The sequence below is a fragment of the Onychostoma macrolepis genome, chromosome 19 (genome assembly GCF_012432095.1).
Source record: "Onychostoma macrolepis isolate SWU-2019 chromosome 19, ASM1243209v1, whole genome shotgun sequence".
Taxonomy (NCBI): Eukaryota; Metazoa; Chordata; class Actinopteri; order Cypriniformes; family Cyprinidae; genus Onychostoma; species Onychostoma macrolepis.
Window position 1 is genome coordinate 3,074,637 of NC_081173.1, and position 14,537 is coordinate 3,089,173.

Here is a 14,537-nt window from a genome sequence, read left to right on the forward strand (position 1 = left end):
AGTTATTGCTAACAAACCATGTTACAGGGTTTTGTATAGACACATTTAACTTGCACTTTATACTGCAGTTATTGCAAGGATTCATGAATAATACACCTACCTTACTAACTGCAGTTGCAATGGAGAAACTTTTATATGGTTAAAAATGTATTCCAAACACACATGGCTTTCTTTTTTCTGTCTACCACAAAATAATATATGTTTTCAAAAATATGTCATTGTTTTTTTTTTTTTTTTTGTTAGTTTAGTTAGGTCTAATGTTGCTTGGATCTTGGGTCAGATTAACTCCCAAAATGAAGTGTAATCATTCATTGTGAGCTTTTGCATTTTACAAAAAATAAAAAATGAAATAAAAAAAGCTGACAAAGACATGCATGGGTGGGAAACACAAGGGCTGTTTACACACAGGGGCTAACAGGCTAACACGACACACTTCAGGAACAGTCAGTACTAATTAACATGAAAAACTACAAGGACTACAAACATGGCAGCCAGGACAGGAAACAGATCACCTACACTGAAAAAAAAGAAAAGAAAAAGATTAATTGAATTTACTCTTTTTTTTTTTTTTTTTTTTTTTTTTAAGGTAAGTGGTTTACATTTAAATAAACAAATTAAGCTGACTAACTTTCAAATTTTTATTTTTTATTTATTTATTTTTTTTATTTTTTATTTAAATGCAGTTAAAATAAATTGATTACAACCACTTACCTTAAAAAAATGTAGTAAATTCAATTAATAATTTTTTTCAAGTCCAACTTGAGACAACGCTACTTACTTCCTACTCGCTCTCATGTTCTATCACATCTTCATGACTTTCTTTTGGTCATATGCGACACACAGAATAAAATACATTTTGAAGAATTTTTCAAGAGGTTTTTTTTTTTTTTTTTTTTCATACGATAACAGTTCATAATGACCACAGCTCAAGCTCTATCAGAAAATATTCACATTCAGTGCAAAATAGCATAGTGTAGTGCCAGGTTTGACACGTCTGACATCCGTGTCATAAGCAAACACAAAACACCAATTCACAAACACTGAAAAGAGAGTGAGATAAGAGAGCTGCACTGAAGATTATCTGTATGTAACAGAATAAACTGTTAAAATGTCAGCCATTTAGCTGTAAATATGGTTTGGCCTGTGATGAGAACATCTCGTTACGGTCCCCGTCCAGAGATCTGACCCGAGGTCTCCTGTCGAGCGCTGGCTCTGCAGATGCTTTAATTGCAGCTTGTGTTTTGATCGTGTTTTGGCTTTGAGCGGATCCTCCTTGGACTGAGAGTCTCTCGGCTGTGTTCTCACTGCGGTTTAAACACTACAAACAAATCAGTCTGTGTGCATCACGACTTCACAAGCAGAAGCGGTGGCTTCTCAGGCAGAGGGGAATGGTTCAGAAAGTGTGCTGTTTGCTCCCCAGTTTAATTGATGTGTATTATTTATTGGTGTGCTGTGGCATGGCCGTAAGGCACAGAGCGGTGAGCCGCAATATGCTGATATTTACATCATTTGTGTAATTGCCAGCCATTTCAGTCTTGTGTTTATTTTCTCTTCTGTTTGCCAGCATCATGAATGAATGCTTCAAAGCAATTCAGAAAAGATGAAGGCTGTTGAAGGTGCTCTTTCAGGCGCCAGCGGATGTTGTGCTGTTAGATGTTTTAAACTATGTGAGGTTTAGGAATATTTTTCCAAAAAATGTAAATCCTGTCATCATTTGCTCACCCACATGTTCCAAACCTGACTCTCTTGATTTTGTAGAATACAAAAAGAGATATGTTGCAGTCTTTCTGCGGGTCTTTGCATTATAATGAAAGCAGATGATGACCAGGGATTGTCCAGCTCCAAAAAACAACAAAAAAAACACCATAAACTGTAAAACTGTGTGCAGAGTATTACTAGTCTTCCATGCTAGTGTTGTTTTTGTTAACTAAGACTAAAACTAAATATATTAAATTTGTTTTTCGGTAACACTTTATAATAACTTACATTTCGTTATTTATTTATTCCATTATCATTATTATTAATATTTTTCCCCCCAACTAGCTTTATTCAAATAGCCATATGCCATCTAATGCACTATTTTGTATTTACAAATCACATAAAAATAAATAAATAAATAATAATAATAATACATATATACTGTGTGTGTGTGTGTGTGTGTGTGTATATATAATAATAATATATATATATATATATATATATATATATATATATATATATATATATATATATATATATATATATAATTATTTGGTCACACTTTATTTTAAGGTCCAGTTCTCGCTATTAACCAACCATTAACTATGACTTTTGCCTCGATAAAGTCCTAATAGTCTACTATTATACTATTAATAGTAGGGTTGTTCCGATTCGATACTAGTATCGGAAATTCCACCGATACCACAAAAAAATCTGGCATCGGTATCGGCGAGTACTTGAATCCATGTACCGATCTAATACCATTCTTAAACAAGATCTATAGTTATGAATGCAAACACAGGAAGTTGTGCAGAAGCAACCACTATTTAGAGCAGCAAAGAATAAATACAAACGTGGTAGCACATTGCCAGTAAATCGCTCGCATATGCGACTAAATCTTCACCCTGGGCGACTAAATAGTGTATAATATTAGCCACTGGCTAATAAATGCTCAGATTATACTCGCCAGTGTGTGAGTTGGAGGCTATGTATAAGTTTAGCACAGATATATTTTCACTCGCTGAGCACTCTGACCAAGCGCTTCAGAGTTTCTCTCTCCGTCAAGCGATCTGGGCTATTTTTCAGTTCATCTGAATGAATGCGCAGCGCACCTGTATTTGACGTACCGTAAGCTCTAGTGCAGTGGTCTCGAACTCAATTCCTGGAGGGCTACAGCTCTGCAGAGTTTAGCTCCAACCAGCTCCAAATCACACCTGCTTGGAAGTTTCTAGTGATCCTGAAGACCTTGATTAGCTGGATCAGCTGTGTTTGATTAGGGTTGGAGCTAAACTGTGCAGAGCTGTGGCCCTCCAGGAATTGAGTTTGAGACCAATGCTCTAGTGTGAAGTGTCTAGTTTTTTCCTCATATGCAAAGAGAGAGAGAGAGAGAGTCTTACATGTAGCGCGTCAATTCTGCTTGGTATGTAAACAATATTCTTTGTTGTATTTTCCTGTCAGAATAACGGAGTTCCTTTTGAATTCTTCATCTTTTAAGAACTGCTGGGTTCTCCGGTAGTAGGCGGAGCTAATGCGCAAGCGACAATCTCATTGGCTGGCACTCACCTATAATCGTCCCTGTTTTGATTTCAGCAAATCAGTTCAAGCGAACGCAGACAACGTGATTAATATTCATGAATCCAGCAGCTCGTTAATCCTTAGTGCGTTTTATATTGTTCTTAGTAGAATTCATAGTATGATTATTATCTTATCAGTATTATTGATAGTTCCTCCCCCATTTTTTAGAGAAACACCGAATGACCAAAAAAGCACCACCACAAGTTCAGTTAAAATGACTGTATTCATGGTTACCAAGTTTTAATTCTAATTGCTAAAGTTATATCATTAAATAATACTCGATTATCATAATACATTTATAATGCTTCACTGACTGATGTTAAGAGTGTACTTTTAGATATTTAAATAGATTTTAAAAATGGAATGCCATTTTCCAAACATTATATATTATATTTTTTTGTTTACTCGCCAGACTATCTATCTATCTATCTATCTATCTATCTATCTATCTATCTATCTATCTATCTATCTATCTATCTATCTATCTATCTATCTATCTATCTATCTATCTATCTATCTATGGTGAAGCACACCATAAAATAATTGTATCTATTCATACAGGTCTAGTAGTACATACAGCTGTATAACCAGATACACACCCAGGTATCGGATCAGTACTCGGTATCGGCCGATACCCTGAGCCTAGGTATCGGAATCGGTATCGGGAAGGGAAAAGGGTATCGGAACATCTCTAATTAATAGTTAGTAAGGTAGTTGTTAAGTTTAGGTATTGGGTAGGATTAGGGATGTAGAATATGGTCATGCAGAATATGTGCTTTATATGTACCAATAAACAGCCAATTAATTATTAATGTGCATGTTAATAAGAAACAAGTTAGTGAGATAGTGAGATATTCTCAATAGTGAGAATCGGTCCCCATACTAAAGTGTTACCAGTTATTTTAAGCACTTCACACATTGTTCACTCATAACCACAGTCTGTAAAGGTGATAACGGGTGATTAGTTAAGGGTGTTTATATTCTTGCTAAAAACATAAAAACAACAACTTCAACACATAACAGCAACAAGAACAGCTCATCTTAAGAGAAAAGCTTTGAGTTTTACACAATTACAGATTTATTATAAAGTACAGTATTATACATTTTTCCAGATTCCAGAATTGCAGTTTGAGAAAACAATCAAATACACTTCCAACCTTGTTCTACAACAATATTATTGCTGAAACAAGACTAAGGTTAAACCAGTTAAATGATGCTATCTGTGCATAATCATATGAATTGGAAGTTTAATTACATGTGCAACTATTCTAACAATCTGTTAATCATTATGCAATGTTCAATAGATTCATTAGTAAACTTTTACAATCATGTTATCTTACATGTGTCGCTATTTGAATGTGTTTCAGTAATGCTTGTTAATAATCGATGAATTACATTTTAAAAGTGTTTTCTTCATTGAAATAATGCTGAAACAAAATATAAACATTCAATAACTTAAATTTGAAATGTTGTTTTGGCAATTAACTGAAAGAAAGGTTAAATATTAAATGACTAAAATACAACTGAAAAAAGCTAAATACAGTAATAATAATGATGATAATAATAATAAAATACAAAAATAAAAGCTAATTCACAATATTATTAAATACTATACGATAGTATATGAATATTACTAAAATAACACTTTGAAGCAAAACAGCACAGTGGCTTTGTGTGAGAAACAGATTGAATTCAAGAAGTTGCTACAAAAGCATTTACTTTGAAACAATTTTCATTCAGAAATTGATAGTCAAAGAGTCACAAAGAAACAGCAAACACACACTGAATTAAATTTTAGAAACAGAAAGACTGAAATAGTATGTTCTTGTAAAAAGTACTCCATACTCTTTGTCTTACAACTTCAGAAAAAAAAAAACAACAATCATTTTACAGTGGACTTCTTATAGTGTATGATACTTTTGTTTGTGTGTCATTTCATTGAAACTCAACAGCCTCTGTGTTCTTGTGTCTTAATGGATGGAAGAAAGAAAGTCACACGGGTTAAAGATGACATAAATAATGCCAGAATTTAGGGTGAACAATTCCTTAAAGTGCATTTTCTTCTTTTCTCCTTTCTGAATGGCAGGCTCTTTCTTTCATGTGCTCTGAATTCTTTGAGATCACATCCTGTGTGAGCCGCTGCTTTATCCAAACACCTGGAGGGTGTGTGTGTGTGTGTGTGTGTGTGTGTGTGTGTGTGTGTGTGCTAGAGGAATGAAGGGACTGTGTGTTCCTTGTTTTTCTGAGCGCCCTGCATCTCACTTTCTGCATACAGCACTAGTTCGCTCCATTGGACACCTTATGATATATAGGCTATTCAGAGAAGCTGGGTTTGAACAATGCAGGAAACCACCGCTCTGGCTGTCATCATTACAGCCAAATGCATAAGCAATGTATGCCAGTTCTTTATGAGAGCTTTGAGTTCTGTTGCGCTCTTTATGCACCATAAAATAACATAAATAAGTTATAAAACCCTTAAAACAATCAATATACTGTAAGTGATAGTGATGTTTGTCTTAACAAATAGCCTACACTGAAAAAACAAAACAAAATAATAATTGAATTTACTTAGGAAACACAATTCACAATTAACTAGTTATTAACATGCATATTAGCTGTTTATTAGTACATATTAATGTCTCTAATTAGCATATTTTAGATCTCTTAATCAACCCAATACCTAAACTTAACAACTACCTTACTAACTATTAATAAGCAGTAAATTAGGAGTTTATTGAGGCAAAAGACATAACTTTTAGTTAGTTAATAGTAGCAAATGGACCTTAAAAAAGTGTGACCATATCGAATAATGTTACCTCTAATTGAGTGTTGTTTCAAATCGCCTCACCTCGCCTCTTCCAACATCACAACTCGTGTATCTTCTAGAATTCAGAGTTTCACACTCATAAACAGGACTGTGCTCAATCATTCATGTGCACTGCACTTGTAATTACGCTGTTTCCCACCTCACATGAAGGGCACATTCGTTTACCTGATAAATCTGGACTTTTCCGAGCTCTTGCAGAACTGAGTTTGGCTTACTTTCAGTGTGAGAGATTTGTGGGGTTATTATATCTAAAATAATCATGAATGCTCATGTGGAGAATGTTTCATAGAAATGTTGTTGTCATGCAGATCTGGAGGAAATGCTTGTGTTGGTGTTGTGTCGTAATTAATGTTACCCTAATGCTGATTTTGGAAATGTTTACAAACACCTGATATAAATGTGTTCATGGTCATGTCAAAGCACTGATTTGCATTTTTGCTTATGCATCATGTACCCTCCTCTCTCTCTGTTTCAGAGGCGCAACGGTGTTCTGATGTCGCCGTACTCAGTGACGTCGTCAGTCGGTGAGCGCCGATTGGTTGCGTGGTTCCAGGTGGGCGGAGCCCAGCGTGGAGAGCAGGATCTCTACCGATGCATCACTCAGTCGACATACGGAGCCGCAGTGTCGAACTTTGCTGAACTAATCGTCAGAGGTATGACCAGTATTTCTTTCAACTATATCCTAGGTTTATTTATTTGTAAGTGTGCTTTTGTAAATAACTAAATGCTTGTTAAATAAGTCTGTACTGCAGGCTGTCAAATACTTAATTTTGATTGGTTGGTGCATGTTTTGAGGTGTGCGATTATATATAAAAAAAAAAAAAAATGAAATTAATAATACTAATAATAATTACAGCTGTGCTCAATTTTCCTGTCACAATGCAATAAAATTACACAATAATAATAATAATAATTATTATTATTATTATTGTTGTTGTTGTTGTTAGTTGTATTAGTATTAATATTAGTATTTTGGTCCCACTTTATATTAGGTGGCCTTAACTGCTATGTACTTACATTGAAATTAATAATTTGATACAATGCACTTATTGTATACATATGTCTTTACATTGTACTTATATATTTAAAAATACTTATATGTAATTACATCTGTAATTAATTTCTGTAATTACATTTATAATTACACTGTTGACCCATCCCTTACATCTTAACCCACCCTTAAACCTACCCATACCACCAAACCTGTCCCTAACCTTACCCGTATCCCACCTCAATAGCAGCAGAAGTGTTTTGAAATACAATATGATGTTCTTTGATGTAAGTACATAGTAGTTAAGGCCACCTAATATAAAGTGTGACCAATATTTTATTGCATTGTGACAGGAAATCATACATTTTTACATTCAACTTATACATTTGAAGCATCAGTTTTAAGGGTCCCATTGTATTATATCGAATCACAGATATGGATTATTTTTCTAAATATCTTGATTTGTGTTCATTTGAAGAAAGTAAGTCATATAAAGCTGGGACGACACGAGGATGAGTTATGTTAATGATGAGAAAATGTTCATTTTTGGGTAGACTATCTCTTTAAGATGGCATATTTAGATTAAATATTTAATCAGTGTCAGATGGCCCCTTTATGTCTAAGCTGATGGTTCCCATAGAATAATGAACCATAAATTCCAGCCATTACACTTCAAATTATATTACACTTCAGTCATTATGCTTTGCTATCGTCAGGTTATTCTCTCACAGCACAGAACGTTCTGGATTCTTCTGATTCTCTGAACTCTCAATCAAAACACGAGCACCTGAGCACGTCTCGCTGATTCACTGTAACATCACGTCCCCACCCAGAGATCTCTTCAGTAAAAGCCAAAAGCCCGAGAGAGGTGTAACCCCCCTGACTAGAGCCCTCGAGAGAGCCAGCAGACTGATTACACCCATATCCACCAATCACAGACATATCTCACCCGAAAATAACCAAATTACTGATGCAATCAGTTATGCAAATGACCACACGCTGCCTCGTCACAGCCCTGGTAATGATTCTGCTCGCTACAAGTGGCTCTCGTGATGGTGGCATGATTGAACGAGTGAATGAGTCACGCTTCTCCTGGAGCTGAGGTAATGTCACTGAAAGTCCACGAAACAAAGGAGTAATCAATGCTTTTGTGTGAGTGAATTATGTACTTCACACTGGCTACAGTTTATTTTTTAACTTCCGTTATTAGTTACTGAAGTGTGCTGTGTTTGCGTCACACAGACAAGAATAAAAGAGCAACAGGAGCGACCCATGAAACTTTGCTGTACTCCTTAATTCAGGCAATTTCCTGTCTGTCAAAAATAGATGTACTGGCATGACACCGTACTTACCGTACTTACACATAATTCCCCTGCAAATTATGATTAGCTTCATGCATACATCACTGAGTGAGTCATTAGACTGATTCAAACTGATAACTCATAACATTTTTACTGATTTATGTATTTTTTTTGTTATTTACAGGCAAAGAACTGGTTCATAAGAGTCATATATATTCTATAAAACTTCAATAAACAGCAATATTGCAAAATATTACAGTTTAGAAAAACTGTTTTCTAAAATGTAATTCACTGCAGTCATTACTCCAGTCTTCAGTGCCACATGATCCTATGCTGATTTGATGCTCAAGAAACATTTATTGCTTTTATCACAGTTATTTGATGACTAGAAAGTTCAACAACATATACAGTTTGTAACATTAAAAATATATTTATTGCCACTTTTGATCAATTTGAATCATCCTTGCTAAATAAAGGTCAGTCAATCAATCAATCAATCAGTCAATCAATCAATCAATCAACCCCAATCTTTTGAATGACAGTGTTTATATATAATATATAGCAGGACTATTAAATGTCTTTTTTTTTTTCCCAGAGCCAATTAATTAAACTTTTTCAAAAAATAGAAAATAAATAAAATCATCAGTTCATTCCAATTATATATAAATATTAAAATATAAGATCAGATGTTTTATCAAGCTATTATTATTATTATTATTATTATTATTATTTTACTTTTAGATGCATATGTAAAGCAGAAGGCCATGTGACAGAAAAATATTTTTCCTCTTGAAGTCAGGACCATTTTTATATTTTTCTTAAGAAAACAATCAAAACACTTTCATCATGACCAGAAAACAAAGTTAACTAGTCATTTCAAAGTTGTCTTTCCTTGTGATCTACAAATAATTTTCCCAATTTTAACAATTATGGGCCAAATTTACTAAACAGGGCAAATTAGCGTTAGAGCACAATTCCATAAAAGCGCAGATGGGAGGGGAAAACTCTGCTGGTGATTTACTGACAATGTGCACATTAAAGAACACAGATGCAGCCAGATCATTTCCATAATGACCAGCGCAATCTACCAAGAGCAGCGCAAATTACCACCTGCTTTAAGACATGTTTTTTGGGGTGTTAAATAATGGCGCAAATACCAGTAATTTGACGAGCACAAACGCTAGTAAATACCGTTGCGTGATTCATTTTAATACTCATGCATATTCAATAAGGTCAGGTGCAAAATAACTCTGTCCATCCATTTTCAGCACTAATTCTTCACTGCGTGTCTTTAGTAAATCCTGACAGTGCTATTTTAACACTGAAAAATTATTTGCGCTGGCGCAAGCTGTTAGTAAATCTGGCCCTAATTAAAATGCTCTTAAATGGTTAGTTCACCCAAAAATGAAAATTAGCCCATGTTTTACTCACCCTCAAAGCATCCTAGGTGTATTTGACTTTCTGCTTTCAAACTAATCCAATCAGCGTAATATAAACAAATATATATCCTTGCTCTTCCAATCTTTAGAATGGCAGTAGGCAGGTTTTTTTTGATCAACAGTCCAAAAGATGTCAAATAAAGCGCATGCATCCATAATAAGGGGAATAAAGGCCTTCTGTAGCGAACTGATGCGTTTTTATAAAAAAACAAACAAAAAAAATACATACTGACTGTCACCAGTGGATGACGTAGGACGTAGGAGTTGCGCACACCTGTGAGATATGCTAGTCTCGTGAGTTTACAGGAGCAAAGGAAGCAAAGTTTTCTTTACAAAAAGGAAGACCAGTCTCCTCTTGGCTTATATCGAAATCCTCCTACATTTTTCTTTACAAATCCTCGTTTTGTGCTTCTAATTCGTGGCGTTTTGTTCTCGCGCCGTCACACTTCTGCGTTCGTCAATAATCTCCAGTGCGCACATGACACATACGTCATCCACCGGAACGGCTTACACGTACGACAGTCAGCTGAAGTGAGAGAAAGGCATTTATATAACTTTAAATATGGATATTTTTCTCACAAAACACATCAATTCACTACAGGAGGCCTTTATTCACCCCCGGAGCCATGTGAGGCACGTTTTTTTTTTAATGGATGCATGCGCTTTATTTGAGTTCTTTTGGACTGTTGAAAAAAACACCCACCTACTTCCATTCTAAAGCTTGGATGAGCAAGGATCATTTTTAATATGACTCCGATTGGATTCGTTTGAAAGAAGAAAGCCATATACACCTAGAATGCTTTGAGGGTGAGTAAAACATGGGCTAAGTTTCATTTTTGGGTGAACTAACCCTGTAACATACTGATTAATAATGCTAAATGAAGATGAAAAAAAAAAAAAAAAAGTCCTGTCACAAACCTGGTTTCAACGGTCAGAAATAACATTATTTGCAGCATTGTTGTTTTCTGCAGTGTTTTAGCAAGAGGATCGAGCTATTTTGCGGCTCACTGTGTTCCTGCTTTTTAAAATATCCACAGCTCTTAATTCCACTTTAGCGTCTTCAATGTCAAATGTCAAATTAATTTATATAGCACCATTAAAACAACACATGTTGACCAATGTGCATTACATCATCTCAGTAGAAATAGAAAATAGATATAGGATCAGCTTTAGATTTCACACACAATTTGGCATCATTTTTTGTAAACTTTCTGAATTTGCCAAGCACGATGTTCCTGCAGTTCTACCTTAAATTGTGCAACACATAACAGGTTCGTCAAGTCCTGGAACATCTTGTCCACCTCTACAGAAATAAAGAGGGTCTGTTAAGTGCACCTCATAATAAGCCGCTTCTCAGTGGGGTTAAATAGGACTAGCAGTTTTCCAGTTGTGACTGTTGTGAGCAGGCAAGAGTAAGGTGCAGATAATAATAAGAGTTTTATACTGTGTTCAGGCATGTTTATCTGCATCTGTGCTTTCATTAGCTTGATTCATATTTGATTTTTATGCAGCACTGTGATTAACTGCAATATTGAAAGTCAAGGTTTCACAGTCATACTGTTCTACTGATAGCATCTCATACAGAGATGATGATTAATTTAAATTGAGAGAATAGAAAGACTGAGCAATCAGGATACACGTTTCATTTATTTGAATGTGACACTGTCAATTATTAGTAAAAAAAAAAAAGTCTGTTTAGTTTATTAGCATATTACCACCACTGATTAAATGTAGTGAGAAATATGCTTTTAATGGATTAAAGCTGCTTCTGCCTGACCTTCCACTGCATTTTTATATTTTATTCCAATTGCCTTCACTCCTAGATCATTTCATGCAGTATCAACGCCATATTAATCAAAAGATGAATGGAAATACCCTGGATTTAGTTTGTTCAGAATCACAATTGATTTTAGTTGTCTACAATTTATTTAAATCAAATGCTAGTTGAATGCTTGATATTAGATAACAAGCAAAAAACAAACAACAACAACAGAAATGATACTGTAGACAATAATATTTTTCATAAATGTCAGGTTGTGGTAAATTGTTGCAAGTTCATACAGTTAATTAATTTATAGAGTTCATAAATGTTATGTTGGCAAACAATTGTTTTTTTTTTTTTTTTTTGTTCACACTTTATTCTCACTATCAACTAACTATCAACTGTGACTTTTGCCTGAATAAACTCCTAATTTTCTGCTTATTAATAGTAAGGTAGTTGTTAAGTTTAGGTACGGAGTAGGATTAGGGATGTAGAATATGGTCATGCAGAATATGTGCTTTATAAGTACTTTATAAATAGCCAATATGCTACTAATAAGCGTAACAAAAGGGTATACATTTGATATTTCATAACAAAAGGGTTCAATGTACAATGAAAATATACTGTAAGCACAGTCCAAAAGGCATATTTATTAAAACTAAACAGCATAAAGTATGCACATTTGATGTTCAGAAACTTGGCTCATCTAGTCAAAGAATGCAATTATTAATGCATTATCAATCCTAAACACAGAAGATTTGTTGGCATAATTCAGTCAGATGTAGCACCAGCTGCTCTGCAGATCTTTCTGAAGAATCTCAACATTAGAAACAGTCTCTTAAAGTTTATTTTAAACAAAGATGCTTGATCATTTTAGTCTGATCTGAACGTTTCATAGTGGGTTATTTTGGTTTTAATCAGCCAGATAAAAGAAATAAAGCGTGATTCCTGTCCACATGCATCCTGACTCAACACTTTTTCTTTCTCTTCCTGTTCTCTGTAGTCCCACCCACACCGATAGCTCCGCCCCAGCTGCTGCGCTCTGGCCCCACCTACCTGATCATCCAGCTCAACACGAACTCTATAGTGGGTGACGGGCCGGTGATCCGCAGAGAGATCGTGTACCGGGCCAGCCACTCGCCCTGGTCCGAAACTCACGGAGTCAGCTCACTGACGTATAAAGTCTGGCACCTGGAGCCGGACACAGAATATCGCATCAGTGTCCTCCTCACCCGGCCCGGAGAGGGAGGAACCGGCCCGCCTGGACCCCCGCTGGTCAGCAGGACCAAGTGTGCGGGTGAGCGGACTCTCTTTTCTTCCTCTTTAGTCAGTTATTAAATGTTATGAAGTAACATTTTTAGTATTAAAATGCACTTGAGACAACTCAAGTGTGAAGTTGTGTGGATTCTTATGAAATCACTGGATTCGGCCTGTTTTCGGACAGATGTTCAAGGCACCATGGCCATAGCCAGGGTTTGAAAATTTGTCAGGTCTGTGGTGAGGTTAAGAATTGTGCTATTATAATCATGTAATGAGCAGTCCACTGAACGGCAAGTGCAGTTTATTAAAACAAAGCAGAACCCGAAATCCAAACAAATACAAAACAGTGACGTGACGTGACTTGAACACTCACCGACATCAGGGTTACATACAGTACATTCAATACTCGACAAGAGACGATAGCGACATGAGGGCTACTTATAGCAAACAATAAAGGTCACATGACCTAAACCAACCAATGAGAGACAAGACACATGACTAAGAGAACCAATGAGAACATGACACACGAACCAAAGAACCAATCAGAACATAACACAAAGACAAGGGAATCACATGACTGTGGCCAAACTACAAAATAAAAGACATGAAAACAGTGAACAAGAAACTGACAAACCACACAAACACCTACAAATACAAATCATTATATACACTAAACACTTTAAAAGAGACAGACACGTACTGTAGATGTTTATGAAAGACGTTATACCATATTTATTGCATCAAAATTTGTTCATATTTTACTATAGGTTAGAAGTGGATAATTTAGTCTGTTGTTTATTAATCATGCAACAATACAACATACTGTTATAGTTTTCATTAATAATCTTTGCTATATAGATGATAACTTTGTCTAGTGCTCATACATTTTCACAAAGTCATGCTAAAACATTCATATATGAATGTTTATAGCAAGACTCTGAAAATGTAACTAATGAATTAGTATAGACGTCTTCGTGGCTAGTATTTGCGTTGGCTATTTCATTTCATTCTGTAACCTACTTGTTCTACAGATTTGTGTACTAGTGTTAAATGCTACTGTTTTTGACAACATTGATAACGTTTCTGATAGATAATATCGTGCCGGCGATGCAGTGTTGCCAAATATTGCTATAAAAACGAATAAAAATAAACCGAAATGATTTTGAATCTTTGCCAGTAAGAAACGATACAGATATCACTGACCCAAAATGGCAACTTCCCACTTGATTAAATTTCTAATGTGCCAAATTATGTGGAGAAGATAAGTCCAAAAACGGTTATAATTTCTGGATCTGGCAACATTTGCTCACTCATGACTCTCTCAAGCCTCGTTCACTCCAGCAGCATCTCACAGCGATCATTTTCATAACACGGATGCTAAACTTTCTTGAAAACTGTCTAAACTTAATTATACATTCAGACATTCATATGAGGAGTTTTAAACAGAAAATTAGTCATTCAGAGAACAAATTTTATTTCTGACAAATTTGCCGAGGTCCGGACCTCAGTGACCTCATAGCTGGCTACAGGCCTGCAAGGTACCACAGCAAATTAATTTACTAAGATTTGACAGTTTTTTTTTGTTTTTTCCCAGACACCATGGGAGCACGTGCATGAGATTATGGGATGTCATAGTAATGCACCTGTTGCGTGTACTCTAGCAGATAGATGAGCTCAAAGATAA

The 14,537-nt window shown here is 35.4% G+C and overlaps 1 protein-coding gene across 4 annotated transcripts in view; it reads left to right on the top strand.

Moving 5' to 3' along the window:
- The window catches only part of ptprua (protein tyrosine phosphatase receptor type Ua), a 261,984-nt gene that overhangs the window by 137,589 nt on the left and 109,858 nt on the right, over positions 1 to 14,537 (top strand). For all 4 annotated transcript variants that reach the window (XM_058754100.1, XM_058754102.1, XM_058754101.1 and 1 more), the window contains exons 6-7: positions 6,576 to 6,753; positions 12,597 to 12,890. In XM_058754100.1, coding sequence (XP_058610083.1) covers positions 6,576 to 6,753; positions 12,597 to 12,890 — 472 coding nt within the window. The remainder of the gene's footprint in view (positions 1 to 6,575; positions 6,754 to 12,596; positions 12,891 to 14,537) is intronic.